The sequence below is a fragment of the Chiroxiphia lanceolata genome, chromosome 1 (assembly GCF_009829145.1).
Source record: "Chiroxiphia lanceolata isolate bChiLan1 chromosome 1, bChiLan1.pri, whole genome shotgun sequence".
NCBI lineage: Eukaryota > Metazoa > Chordata > Aves > Passeriformes > Pipridae > Chiroxiphia > Chiroxiphia lanceolata.
The window spans coordinates 50,823,701-50,838,286 of NC_045637.1; the positions used below are offsets into that span (position 1 = coordinate 50,823,701).

General features: G+C 45.0%; 1 protein-coding gene across 4 annotated transcripts; it reads left to right on the forward strand.

Annotated features, from left to right (window-relative positions):
• Positions 1-2,200: 2,200 nt before the first annotated feature.
• On the forward strand, positions 2,201-13,509 carry TGIF1 (TGFB induced factor homeobox 1). Of its 4 annotated transcripts, none has more exons than XM_032696337.1 (3): positions 2,201-2,319; positions 10,884-11,110; positions 12,448-13,509. In XM_032696337.1, exons 2-3 carry the CDS (start codon positions 10,928-10,930, stop codon positions 13,012-13,014), a joined length of 750 nt encoding a protein of 249 aa, XP_032552228.1. In that variant the 5' UTR covers positions 2,201-2,319; positions 10,884-10,927; the 3' UTR covers positions 13,015-13,509. The 4 variants fall into 4 exon arrangements, with proteins under 4 accessions (XP_032552228.1, XP_032552237.1, XP_032552219.1 ...); XM_032696346.1 differs by lacking the exon at positions 2,201-2,319 and adding an exon at positions 2,550-2,700; XM_032696328.1 differs by lacking the exon at positions 2,201-2,319 and adding an exon at positions 3,844-4,279.
• The last annotated feature ends 1,077 nt before the right edge of the window (positions 13,510-14,586 follow it).

Consider the following 14,586-nt stretch of genomic DNA (forward strand, 5'->3'; position numbering starts at 1 on the left):
TTTATGTAATTCACAACTCAACACACTATTCTACCACTCGCTGCCATTACAGAGTTTTAATGCTATGAAGATATTAAACTTTATACCAGTATAAAGACTACACACCTAGATCAGTAACAAAATCTGAAGACCTATTAAACTATTGTTCTAGTGCTTGTATCAAACTATTAAAGATTTGGATACTTACGGGAAAGTATTATCTCACATCTGCCTTCTGTAGCCTTTTCCTCTGATACACTGAAACTAGTCAACATCATGGATAAGAAAAGGTGAAGAAGAATACCTCTGACCAACAGTAGCGATTCCTGTTTTCCCATGCACAGGACAGATTAATTCACTGGAAGTTGTTTGTGGCATTGCGTTGCTCTTATTGCCATAGGCGTGACCTGCTCAACTGTGTTCTACCTAATTCTGTTCTGACTACAATTTAATAAATTTTCTCATAAACATTTCGATGGCATCTAAGTATTCCATAAAGATTAATGGATTTATTTTCCTAACATCGTGGGAGGGGATGCTATCTGGTTTTTAAATGGGAAACTGGAATAAAAAGACTGAGATAACAAAGATCCACAAGCCTGATTTGCCTAGGTCCTGTCTTCCCAGAGTACTTCCTTCAATAGTTTCTATGCCCAAAATGCAGCCTTGCCTTCAACAGTTAAGCAAACACAGACCCAGGACCTCAAAGCAAAGCACTTGTAAAATAAAAACCATATAATTAGTCATGCAAGATATCACATGTGGCAATGTGACAAGGCAGAAACTTGCATACACCACAGTACATTGGTAAGTCAACAGACAATCATGGAGCAAATAAAAATCTAGCCCCTACAGTTTTTTTCATTTCCCTCCCTTCTTGGCATCCAGTGTTACAAATACTTACAGCGTGTCTACACGGATGGGTCCAGACAGAGCTGAACTTGCTCTGAGTAAACCAAGCTGTTTAAACCTGTTGGCACAGATATATCTTGATGCACATGTCTACCACTACTTACGCTGCACAGATGCCAGAGGCTCATTGTGAAGCAGTGTGAACTGCTTCTAAGATACAATTATTAGTGCTGCTGTAGCTCCAGCAGATAAAGTAATACTAAAAACACAACCTCACCAACATGTGAAGGGAAAAGATAAACTGCAGAAAATTACATATTGTCTTCCATACTATCTACTTCTGCTTGCTAGTGGAAGCCAATACCAACACATCATCAATTTATGGGCCACCAGATTACGGCAATTGTTGTAAAACCAAGTCGTTCATTAGAGTTGAGCTCAGGCAAATCACCTGCCCTCCTTGTTACAGCCTTGTTTCAGGTGTGTCAAAGCTTTACTAACAGAGAAGGTTGTGGGGGTTTTATCCACCCTAACGCCACGAATATGTATCAAGAGTCTTCAAGTGGTAAATGCAACCAGAATTTGTTGACAGAGCTGAGGTACTGCCTCAGGCAACAACTGCAATGGAAACTGCACAAACCCAATTTCTGTGTTTCCCAGTGGTCCCACGTCTGAGTACACCCCTCCGTACTCACACCTACGAACTAACTTAGTTCAAAACAATGACTCTTCATGCACTTTATACCAGGGCAGTTAGGAATGAACAGCCACTGGTCCACCACCTGCTCCTACCAGCTAAACAGCTGCCACACAAAGTCAAAATCGATCTTTTCTTAGGATCCTTTAAAAAAATTCATGGGTAGCCACATTGCAGCAGAGCTAGAAAGGCTGTTTCTACAGCTCTCAAAAAAAAAAAAAAAAAGAGAGAGAAAGAAAAAGAAAGCTGAATATAAAACTTTACTTTTTTCCTTTATAGAAGTGGCCTTGCCAAAGAAGGGAGGGAAAAAAAAAAGTCAACCTAAACTTTAAAAAAGGAAGAAATAAAGAAGGAAAGGCAGAAAAGGGAGAGAGCTAGTTTCACAGATTTGCCGGTGGTCCCAAGGACAATGAACAGGCGTGAGGCGGCTCTGGTGGCACGGAGAAAAGGAAATCTCTCCGAACCCTTGACGTGTCTTTTGTTTAACTTCCCCTAATTGCTTTTTTGGCGTGACCAAAAAAGCCCGGACGGTCTGAACAACCAGTTCGAAGAGCCAGCCCTCACAGCTGGGAAGCTGTGCTTTTCCACAACAAAAACAAAACAGTAAAAACCCCACAATAAAGCCATACGGCGGCGTGCGCGCACAACTCCCGCCCCCGAGCCACCAGTCCCTCGGGGACACAGTTAGTGCGAAAACACCCGCCCCCAGAGAGCCTCGTCCCCCGGACTACGGAGCTGTGGCACCCCTGGACACAACCGACGGGTGACGCGGGCACGTCGGCGGGAATGGGGTGGGAAGGGCGGGCGAAGGGCGCTCGGTCGGCGGGTAATGGCCCGGATCGCGCCACTGCCGGCGGGACCTCGGTCCGCGCCGCACAACTTCCCGCCTGGCGCGGCGCTGGCCCGCTGTACCAGGGAGTCAGTCAGCGTGTCAGTCAGTCAGTCAGTCAGCGTGCCGTGCCCAGCTCGCCTCACTGACCTACAGGCGCACTCGCCACGGAGCGGCCACCAGCCCCAAGGGTCACCCATCCCGGAGCGCGTCGCCAGCCTCGGGCTGACACCAGGTCCTTGATAACTGACATGACTCACCAGCTGCCCTCCCTCCCCCCGGTCGGGATGTAACAGCTGTTTTATCTCCCGCTGTAATTGCGCCACATAAAAATAGTTACAAGGTACTTTGGGGAGGGTTTGCTGTTTAAACGCTGTTGCTTCCCCTGGTACAGCGAGTGCGGGTTTGTGCGGGTGCCCGCACAGCGGGAGGGTAGTGTGCAGGGAGTGATCCCTGCTCTGCCGTAGGAATCGATATTTCATCAGCCGTTTAAGGCGCCCGTTGCTCACTCCCCGCGCCTGCCCGGCCGGGAGTAACTCCGCACGTGCCGGTGCGGGAGTGACACAAACACGCTCCCGTGGAATCAGCAATGCCGCACTCGCACCCTTGTTTCGAGGCGAGGCGGCTTCTTTTACTTTCCACGGCGAAACCGTCGCCCGTGACACTTCAGCACGCGGCTGGGCGTCCTGCATTTTGGAGCAGGGGCACCTGGCTTTGTCAGGCGGAAGGCTGGGGGGGGGAGGGGGGGAGCAGCTGCCGAGGCCGTCCGTGCCGGGGGAGGGCTCTCCCCTCCGCGAGGCTCGGAGGGAAGCTGGAGCGAGCTGCTGGTAGGTCCCGCGTTTCCCATACCGGAGGAAAATAAACTGTTGCTGTGCAGCGCGTGCTCGCCCGAGAGGGATGAGTCAAGCTGAGAGACTTCTCTCTTTTACAGCTACGAGCATGTGCCGTAGCAAAATCTACCGCGCGGGCGGGGGGAGTGGAGGGGGAGAAAAACAACCTTTTACGAACTGATGTAAAAATAACCGCAGAAATGGGGCTCGCCTTCCCCGCCGGGGCAGGAGGTGGCCAGCACCGGCCAACCAGGGCTCTGTCAGCACCACTGGGGATTGGGGGGGAACAGCCTCCGCTCGGCAGCCGGAATGGGGGCGCCGGTCTTTGGAGGGCTCTTTTCCTTCCCCTGCCGTACGAACTCTTCTTTCTTCTCCCCTATTCACGCGAAGGAGTGGGTGGTTCGTCCGGCAGCAACAGGAGGAGGCTAGCCAAGGGCAGCTGTCACAATCTCCCCCCACCGCCTCTTCCTTCTCCTCCTTCCCAGTTTAATGATCAAACGTCTGCCTGGAAGAAAGGCGAGGGAGCGGGAAGCACGCAGAGCTCCCCCCGCCGCCGCTGTTGTGCGTGCATGAGCGAGCGGGTACGGGCGGACACCCCCCCGCTCCGGCCGGTCCCTCCCCTCCTGTCTGACAGAGCCCCAGCAGGCCGGGAGGGGAGGGAGGAGAGAGGAGGAGGAGGCAGCCGCCGCGAGTGCCAGTGCAGCGCTCGGTTACTCTCCCGTACTCAGTGCGGGGAGGTGGGGGAGGGCGGGCGCTGTGTACCTTTTTCTCCCGTGCCTTTCCTCACTTTAACAGGCCGGGGCCAATCGCCGGCAGAAGGGAACAAAGGGAAGGGGGGAGGGAAGCCCACCCCGGCCGCACCAGAAAGCCCCCGGGGAGGCAGAGCCCTGCGGCTCCCGCTGACAGCAGCGCGGCCCCGGACCGGGCGCCTGGCTCCGCGGCGGTGCTGCTTCTTTCTTCGTCGACCTTCTCCTTCTCCTCGCCGAGCTTAAAGGGGGAGCAGCGTCCGGCGAAGGGAGAGAAACTTGGGTCGGTGCGTGGGGTGTCCTGCGATCGGCTCGGTCCTCGCGATCAAGATGAAAAGTAAAAAAGGTAGTTGTGATGGGGCGCCGGGACAAAGCGGGGTGCCCCGCGCACCTGCCCGGGGTGGAAACGGGAAGGGGGGCTGTCGCTAAGCCAGGCGGAGTCTCTTTACCTTCTAGGCCGTTTTGTCCCCCCTGGCCCCCCACCCCCACCCCCTGGCCTGGCTCCCGTGGAAGACTGCAGTGGATGCTCCGCTCCCAGACAAAACATGCGGGGCTGTTGTTTGGAGGCGGTCGCCTCTCCGCGCTGCTGGCTCTCTGTCAGAAACATGTCCAGCCGCCCGCCTCGTGCCTCCTCCGCCAAGTTTTGTTCTCTCCCCCTCCGCCAAGCCTCTTCCCCCCGTCCTCTCGTAAAACACTTTTAAATGGTTTTCCGCACCAAGCCTCGCCGTCCCGGTGTGCGGGGACGAGGGTGTAGGTCGTTTTCCCAACTTGGGGCGAGGAAAGCGGGGTTGTCCGGCAACTCTTTGTTCGCGGGCACGGCATCATGGGGCTGGGGGGTGGGCATCGGCGGGAGGGCTTCAAACCCCCTCCACGCCCTCGGCCGCCTTGATTTGCTGAAAGTTGATGCCTTTTCCATCCCTTTTATCCCTTGAAACGGGATGAAACAAAAAGTACAAAAGTTTTGACACAGGGTTAAAAGGAGAAAGACTTTTTTTTCCTTATAAGCACAAGGCTCTTTTAAGTTTTCTTTCTTTGTTCACTTCTAAACAGACAAACTTTAACTCAGTTAGAGGATCGTTACTCATTGCGCTCGTGGTGCTTTTAAGTGCCTTTAAATTAGTCCTTGGCCACAAAGACGCGGAACGTGCTTTCGGATTTAACGCTCCTACGCTGGCTGGGAAGAAGTTCACAGGAAAGCAGTGTCTGTTCAGTTGCGATTTGCCAGTCGGTGGTGTGGCTGAAGGATGTTTTGCATTCAAAGACCATTAAATGCTCCGAAGTGGAGGGTTAGAGGGTAGCAGTGCGCATGTTCAGTACTCCAGAGTTCTGCTGTTTTCCCCCTGCTATGCATTCCTACGGCTCTGTAGTAGGGCAGCCTCCTCGCTCATTGTTAATATCCTTGGAGCAATTAATGCATATGTAGTTCGTGAAACCATTGGGCTGCTGCAGACATGGTGTGTACTAATATGGTTTGTAGCCTTCGTCAAAAGTTTTTTTGGACGTGCCACTCGGCTAAGAGGAGCGCACATAAAAGGGAACTGAGCCACAAAGGCGAAGTTTAAAGACCGGGCAGGGTGGTGCTGAGGAGCGCAGCGTCCCGCAGGAGTGGAGTGGGGCTTGATCCCGGTCACAGCCTGGGCTGCACGCCGAGCTCAGCCCCCTGCGCACAGAGACAGTGGCAGCGCTGGCTTTTAAATGTTTCCGTCGTCTTAAGCAGGTTGAGATTCTTGACCCTATTGGGAGCAGTTTGTGGCTTTTCGCGTCCATCCCCTCCCCCCCCTTTTTTTTTTATAGTTTCACTGAATTAATTTAGCCCAGTTATTTTTAGGACATTCCTATGCTCCCTATTTGCACAGCAGTGGTGAGCTGGTTTCCTGTCTGCTGTTGCTTCCATTGTTCAGACTTCTCTCCCCGAGGGCAGCTGCTGGTTGGTGAAATACCAAACTCCCTGCACTTTCAACTGTTGTTCTTGCCACCCCCGAAATAAATGCGTGTAGAAAACGCTGACGTAGTTTCTAGGTATGCATGTGTAGGGCTTTGTGTGTGAGAGTGTGTGTGTGTGTAAGCTCTGCTTTGAGGATTGCAAATCCTGGGCTGAAACAATGGAAACAATGAAAGGTGACAGGCGGGAGGGAGAACTTTTGAGAGGGGCCGTGGGCCTGGGGTTTGCGTGGCACAAATTAAAAGGTGGGGAGACAAAGACGGAAACTTTAAAAGATGTTAGGGCTGGGGTGCCTTTGTTTTAATAAAAGTTGGGCTTGTAGTTTTTTGTGATCTGGCATTCGAGGCTCATTCAGGAAGTTTCAAAGAGTGACTTTATTACAGATTTCTTGCTTGCACTCCTAGCAAAATCCCATTTAAAAGCAAAAAAAGTATAGTACAGCCAAGTCTGGCTGGTTTAGGAGCAATAGAGTGCAAGCTGTGAAGTGCAGAGCAAAAATAAGCTGGTTCCTAAATTATGAAACTTACTCAGAGGAAAGAGTTTTTTTACTTTGGAAATTCCCTTCTGCATCCTTGTAGTTTTTTGTTACTTATGAATAATTTTAAACCTTTATTTTTGTTGTTGGTTTTTAAACTCGCATTAAATTTTTATTCGGTTTTTTTGTATGTGTGTTGGATTTTTAATTTTTTGTGTGTTTGAGTGTGGTGTGTTTTTCTTGTTGATTGGTTTTGATGGGCTTTTTGTTTGTTTTTGTGGCCTTTTTTTTTTTAGCTAACAGTCTGTGGATTAAAACCCCGAGGACTCTTCTATGGATAGTTTCATTTACAAATAATAACGTGATAGCAATCACACTGAACACACTCGGCTTGTTAATTAGCTGATTTAGAACACAGTCTCACAAAGGCACAGGCATGTGCTCAAGTTTATACATGTGAAGAATCTTACTGCACTTGGTTTCAACAGGATCGGAGCCTCAGATGGGAACTGGTTCTGTTTATCAGTGCTCATAAAAAATCTGGTTTAAGATATTCAGAGAACCCTAAGGGGTGGGAGGTTTTCTTTAAGGTGATTTTTGTCCATCTCTTCTTTGGAGGGCAGAGATTGTTCCTTGTGGCATACTTTGTCCTCTTTTGAATAACAATTGGCTTCTGCCACTTCCTCAGTGAAGCTCTTCCTCGACACAATGGGATAGTTGTTTTTTTGTGTTTTTTTTTTTTCCCCTGATACTCAGCCTAAATTTTTCATTTGCTTAACTTCCATTTTATTTGTCTCAGTCTGTCTAAATACTTTGTCCTCCCCCTCAAAGTATTTCAGTATGCCTTTTTAAGTGGCAGTAGTTTATTTTGAAATCAGCTTTAGTCATCACTGTACTTGTACTCAAGTTGTTTCAAACTGTTAACTAACGTTTGGGTGTTGAGCCTAGACTCGAGATCCTAGGTGTAATCTTCCCTGAGCTGATTACGGGAGGACCTGTAAAGTCTTTTGGCTGTGATACAACGCAACAGTGCATTCAATCATGTATATGACTTCAGCTGGGAAGCCAGGAGGATAAAGTGATTGATAAAGAAGAGATGCTGATCATGTAGTTCTTAAGTCATTAATAGTGTGGACTGCTCATTTAAGTGGCTATGGTGGAAGTGGAGGACTGGGATTTTGTGTGGTTTCTCAGACCTCTCTGCAAATGAACTCATGCTGCTTTAATTTAGTCCTACTAAAGCAAGGTTTTTTTTGTTTGGATTAAATGTGTTTAGGAGGAGACAAAAAATAATGTGGCCCTAGCCTGCTTTTAATACAAAATAAATTAGTGGGTCAACTGGGGCTACTCATCGTGTCCACAGGCCTTTATTCTGGGTGTAAATAGCAGTAAGCCAATGGTCCAGTCGTGGAGCCTGGCCAGGAGCCTTTTCAGTTGGGCCCTGTTAAAACAGGAAACCAGCAGCGAATAGGCTGATTACTAACAAGACGGAAAAACAAAGCTGGGTTGTAATCAGCAGGAATGCTTTAATGAAAACAGAGCCTTGACACCAACAATGTGGCTCCTGCTCTAGTAAAAAATATCAGCTGGGTAGTGCGAGATTTCTAGCCATGACTTCCTGTTGCTGCTAACTCTGAACCGCGCCAGAGAGATCTGCCACGAGTTCAAAGGGCTGATCAGCTATTTAAATGAGCTCATTTGAATGAGCAGAACTTGTACTACACTGGGTTTCCTGCTTAACCAAAACCTACTTTGTGTCACTAACTTATTGTGTCAATTAATATGACACGCTAAGGGAGCGGGTCAAAGGGCTGGCTCTGCTGGTGACTCATTTCTCTCTAGTTAGGTTACGGTTAGTCAGATGGCAACTTTTACTTTAGCAAAAGATCTTGTTTGCAAAAGAGAGAAACGTTTTTATACTGCTGACTTTCAGACAGTATCTTGCCACACTTTTTTAAAGGTGAAATAGAGCAGCAGTTCTAGAAGAGGTTTTACTCTCATGTCAGTTTTCTGAAATTTGGGAGTCTTTTAGTTGTGTGGCAGATCTTGGAAAGGTTATTCCAGATGGGATAGTGTGTGTCTGGAGTACTTTTTGTTATGCCATGTAAATATGGCACGCTACCCATTAGACGCTTAACTTTCTCCTGTGAGTAGTTTCTTTGGCTTCTCTTCCTTCTTGTTTCCATCCCTTGCTGTTTGCCTCTCCCTGTTTTCCAAGGTCTTGCCTTACTGCCTTTTATATTTAAAAACAAACAAAAAACCCAACCCACTGAAGTGCTGCAACACTTCTGGTTTCTGACAAACAAGAACAGCGCACTTCACAACATTGTCTGAATAGCATAGGCTAGTTTTAGCTAGTTTTTAAATTCAATTTTAAAGGGATGAGCTGCTTTGCAGAGCTGTCCTGTTGTCTGTGTAGGATCTTTGTTCCCAGAAGTGCTTCTCATGGCTCCAGGAGCCCATGGTACAAGGCAGGTTTTCAGTTTAGGTTGCAAGTGTGACAGCACTTTCCAATAAGCTATGACAGATACAAAGCGGTTTGCTTGGAATCATTTTAAAGCAAACTTGACATACTTTCTACATGAATTAAGAACCTGTTTACATAATTTGGAGTTTATCTTGTGTTGGCTATTTAAATATTGTCCTATTGTTCCTGTTCCATGAGTGGATAATTTATGTGGCTAATCAGCAGATGAAAAATTTGGTATGTCAGTTTGGTGGTTGTCGGTTACATAAATCAGCAATTGGGAGAATGAAAACAATACCAAGTAAGTTACCGAAGTAACTATGCCAGACAGATTGTAGATTGATCATCCTATTCGGAATGCTTGCGTATCAAAACTGTGCATTGCAAATTGGACAACTTGAACTAAATTTAAGGATGTTGGAGGAAGGAAAGAACAATTTACCCTGTCAGCTTTGGCTGAAGTTTGAAAGTGTGAGGAAAGGTCCTTCTCTGCTTTCCTCCTTACTATCCTGCCAAGTATTAAGGAAAACTTGTGCATGTACAGCTTCTTTCTTTCTGTGGTGGTGGGGTTTTTCGTGATCGATTGTTTTTTTTTTTAAAGGACATTAATTCCTTCTGTGTCTTTACTTATGGGTATAATAATAGCTTTATATAGTTTTATACTTTCACAGGAACACTTTTTGTATTTTAGGGCTTACTTTGTTTCCTTTAATAGAATTTTTTAATTATGGGTGGTTGCCCATATAAAATTTTACTTTTGGACATTTATCTGGCTTTTACTATTAAGAGTTTTAGTTTTGATGTAACAAATGAGCAAGTTTCTTCCTCCCCACCCTCTCACCCCCAAATCTAAGTTCAAAAGACAGAAAGATTAAAGGCTTGTTTTCGTCCTATAGTTCCTAAAGAATGCTTCTGAAGGACAGGGTAAGTTCGCTTGAGATTAGTATTAATTTGTACTAGTTGAACATGCAAGATTCCTAAAATTTCTGGTGAATTTAACCTGGTGAGTATTTAAAGCCTGGTTTTTGTTGTATTTTACAGTACTAATGACTTGTGTATCCTATCAAAGGAATAGAATTGTAGCCTTCCTAACTATTGAATACTTGCTTGTTTGTTTGCTTTACGTACCATAGCTTCATGTTACTAGTAGTGTGGTGTATGTATAAAGGGTTAATCAGATTTTGAAATCACCTCTTCCTTTGTGTTGGATAGACAAGGTATGCAGTTAACTTGTAAATTCAGAGGCTTTGTAGTGAGCATAGCACAGAACACGTTTCCATAGATTAAAATTTGAGATGAAAACCATGAAGTTGAAAAAATTATCAGGATGGTTTTAAAACAAATCCACCTAAACATTAAGTGGTCATGGTTTTTTGATACAGAGTGCGATTAAATTAGAGTTCATTTTCTGTTAAGCTGGTGGACTTTTAGGCACCTGATTCTTTCCTTTTCTTGCACTTTTTTTCCTTCATAAGTGAAAATTCCCTTTGGGGGGCAGGGCAGATACAGTTTTTTCCCTTTTTTCTTCCCTTCTTCCATTAGTTTTTATTAATAGATATAATTATTCATTTATAAAATCTACAAGCTATCTCTCCCAGGAGGGAAGCATCAGCATGCTAAGAAGTAATTAAATAACCAATTGCTTGAGTTGGGTGTTTTTAAGTTCTTCCTTTCTTCATTATTGACCTTTTGCCCAGACACTGGATCGTTATCCTTGAAGAAAAGTGTAGGATGCATACCATAGCAAGCAAATTTGGACAATATTGGCATTAGATAGAAGCTATCTGATAACGTGCAGCAGATAAAAGGTTGCCAGGGGAACAAGGAAATGAAGGTTTGCAGAGAAGAATTCCTTTAGGAACAGATCATTGGTGCTACTTTTTGTTCAGCTGACAGAAAAGCTACAGCATGACAAGTTAACACTGCGGGACGAATCTCCAGTATAAGAGCCTATATACCCTCATTCGTAGTGAAGACAGTTAATATAAAATGTCTGTACCATACAATGCTGGAGCTGGATAGTTTATGAATATAGGAGGCTGATTGTTCTTATCTTGTAATTGTAGGTGTAGTTGCAATATCAGGCAGTGAAACAGAGGATGATGACACTATGGATGTCCCACTGGATCTTTCCTCATCTGCTGGCTCAGGCAAACGGAGGAGACGTGGCAACCTGCCCAAGGAATCTGTGCAGATTCTTCGGGACTGGCTGTATGAGCACCGCTACAATGCTTATCCTTCAGAGCAAGAAAAAGCGCTGTTATCCCGACAAACACACCTTTCCACACTACAGGTATTTAAAAAAGTAGTTCTCTCTTCAGAAGGAGCTGTTTTCTATTTTAATTTACCTGTGATCTACTCATGGATACAAATGTTTACACTGCATGTGAGATTCCCTATTTTATTGTTACTATCCTGCTGATGGCACTTGTAAGGAGAGATACAGATTGATTGTGTGTTACAATGATCTTTGTTTATTGGGCTAAAATTATTTTTCTGGGAGAACAAACAGTTACGAATTCGAGCATGCATGCTAATTTCTTGTGGAATCGTGCCCCAAAAGACATAAAATGTCTGTACAAGGTAATTTATTGTGAGAGGAAGGTATTTATTTGTCAACAGAGGTTTTATGGTGAATGATATGCAGCTTAACATATAACTCTTTGCTTCTTAAACTGCAACTTGAGACTCGTTCCTGTAGAACATGCACATATATAATTATGTGTATGATGACTTCCATTACGATCAGTGGAACAACCTATATGGGGTAGAGCTACTGAAGTATGTTAGTACAGGTATGGTGAGGCTTTTGTGTGGTTAGTTTGGATTCTCATCCTGGGTTGCCACTGGCATCTGCGAGGTCCCTTGGACGCATCATTCTCATCTTCTGTGATCATCTTTGGTGGAATAGCTGTTGACCATTGCTGCTTTTCCCCCCTTGTGGGAAGGTGGCTGCATGAGAAGTTGGGTAAACCTGAGTTTGGTTTTGAGAGGTGCTAAATAGAGAGCAATCTTGTTGACCTCTGGGCTTTATTTTTCCATATTAATTAATTAGTAGAAATTTCATAATTGTCTAAAAGTAAGATTTCCTTAATATAACATCATAAAGAAAGCTTCCTTTATGTAGTAAACAGAAAAAAGACATTGAACTATAAACTATCCTGTATTGCCCAGGAAACTGGTTTGATATTTAAACAAGGACAAACTTAAATGAGGTAATTCATGTTATGTCTGTCGACACAGTCAGTTGAACAAGGAAAATCAGTAACTATTGGAGGGAGGAGTGGCTCTCTTCAGAGAGAAAAAGTTTTCCTGTTGTTAATTAACCTGAGCTAGGGAACAATAGCCAATAGGTTAATGTGTGTGCACAGAGTTAAAAGCTAACCCATCAGTCTGGGCTTCTCAAAGCCTTCAGATGTCCAGGGGCTTTCTGTAACAGGAGCAGGGAGTCAGCAGTACAACCAGGACAAGGGAAGGGCCTTTGCCAGGCGTGTCAGAACTTGTCAGTAGGTCTTTCTTTTGTTGTGTAGTGAAGGAAACTGCTTGGAGGGATTAATTAACCCAGTGGCTCTAATGGCACATAGTTGGAAATGAATGAAGGTAGAAATTAAGATGTCATTTTATTCCCAGGTCTGCAACTGGTTTATCAATGCACGCCGCAGGCTCTTACCTGACATGTTGAGGAAGGATGGCAAAGACCCAAATCAGTTCACTATCTCGCGGCGAGGGACCAAGCTTCCCGAGGGCAGCCTGATGGAGTCTGCCATCAGCACAAAGAACTACATTCCCTTGCTGGAGGAGACTGCCTTCCTTCCCGCTACTGCACCGCTTGGCAAGACTGTGTCCTCTTCCAAGCCAGCTTCCCCGGGATCGGTCCTGGCTCGGCCGTCGGTGATTTGCCACACGACTGTGACTGCGTTGAAAGATGCCCCTTTCCACTTTTGCCAGCCAGCTGATGTAGGCCAGACCACGGACCTGCAGCAGCCCCCAGCCGGCAGCTTCACAGACAACCCCCTTGCCTGCCATGAGGACGCGTCTAAACTAGGACCTGGTGCAAACACACAAAGTGGGCTCTTTAACACTCCTCCTCCAACACCACCAGACCTTAACCAGGATTTTAGTGGATTTCAGCTACTGGTGGATGTTGCACTCAAAAGGGCGGCAGAAATGGAGTTGCAGGCGAAACTTATGGCCTAAATCCCCTTCCTTCTCCTTCCCCGTTTTGTTTTACCAGGCAGGGATCTAACAGCTGTGTGGTTATTGCCACCCACACAATATCAAAAGACTTCACTGCATTATTATTATTTTTTTTTTATTAATCTTATTTGCACAAGGGGATTGCTGAAATGAAGCTTCCTGTCACTGAGATGGTCTTCAGTGGAATACGGTCATTCCAAGAATTATAAACTTAAAGCTACTGTAGAAAGAAAGGATTGTGTGTTTTGTTTTTTTTTTTTTTTAATGTTTTCTTTGTAGGTTTTTCATAATGTGAGATGGTTCCCAAGATCATGTGATTTGTTTTTGTTTCTTTCAGACTGTGCAATATCTAGTAATGATATAGAGTCTTCTTATCATTCCCACGTGGAACGGAATATACCGACATGCTGTTTAAATTTTCAATTTTTTTAACAATACAAACTTTGGATGATCATGCTTTTTTCCCATAATGTAATAAAATATTTTCTTTAAAAATTATGTATACAGAGTATTTTGTTGCATACTACGAGCTTTGCAGAAAACACAGCTTACTCTTGAAATAAATGGTAGAAATATTTTTGAGCTCATGCTGACTTTGTTTGGTTTAGACAGCTATGCTAGCCGTTGTTGTTAACCAGATGTTTAAAGGAATGCTGAAAAGTAGGCCAGAAGTACCTGTGTTCTGGTATGTTGAAATTTTTTAAGGGGCCCAAGGGAGCTGTGTAGGCAACTGACTACATTTCAGAGGGTTATCTTAGGCCCCTCTAAGAGTTCCAGCTTTTGGCTCCTAGAAGTATTTAAGGGCTGGGAAATTTGATGGTCCATGGGGAAGGTTTCATGAAGATGAAATAAAGAGACCAGAAGAGGGGTTGGGGCAAGTGTTCTTTGCAGGTCTTTGTGATGCAGGTGGTAGACATGACTTGACACATTCTGATGGGGGAGGGCAAGAACTTTCTACTCTTACTCTTCTTGGACTAGCAATGACAAGGTTTTTACTCAGTAATTCTAGCAAATTGAAATAAAGTAGACTGTATTGTGTTGAAATCTGAGTTCTGGGAAGCCAGGTCTTTGTGAGATGCTAAAACAGGTGGTTGGCTCAGATGTAGAAAATGTCCCTGTTGTATTGGGGTGTATTTTTTTACCAACAGAATCTGTATTACCTTTCAGAAAAGGACTTTGCTATCAAAATGACTTATTACTGAAAAATCTGAAGACTTGCAGCTCACATTTCAACTTACTTGAATGTCAGTCGCCCACCCTTATCCTTCCAACAACAGTGAAATAAGAGACCTCGAGGGTAAAAAAATCAGTTCTGGCTAATCTTTAAAAACAAACCATTTGTCTATTTGGGAGGTTGGGGGAGGGCTTTGTGGAGCAGGAGAGTTGATGAATTTAAGGATATCATGAGTAGAAGACTGCAATATCCAGATTACAATATGTATGCATTCTGTTTTGCTGTGGCCTTTGCGGGTTTTTTTGTGTCTGAAATACTTTGTTTTCTGGAGTGCTCTTTGAAATTCTGAACTTCTGCCTTCCTTTAACCTTCAAGTTTAAAATCAAAATGGCAAATAG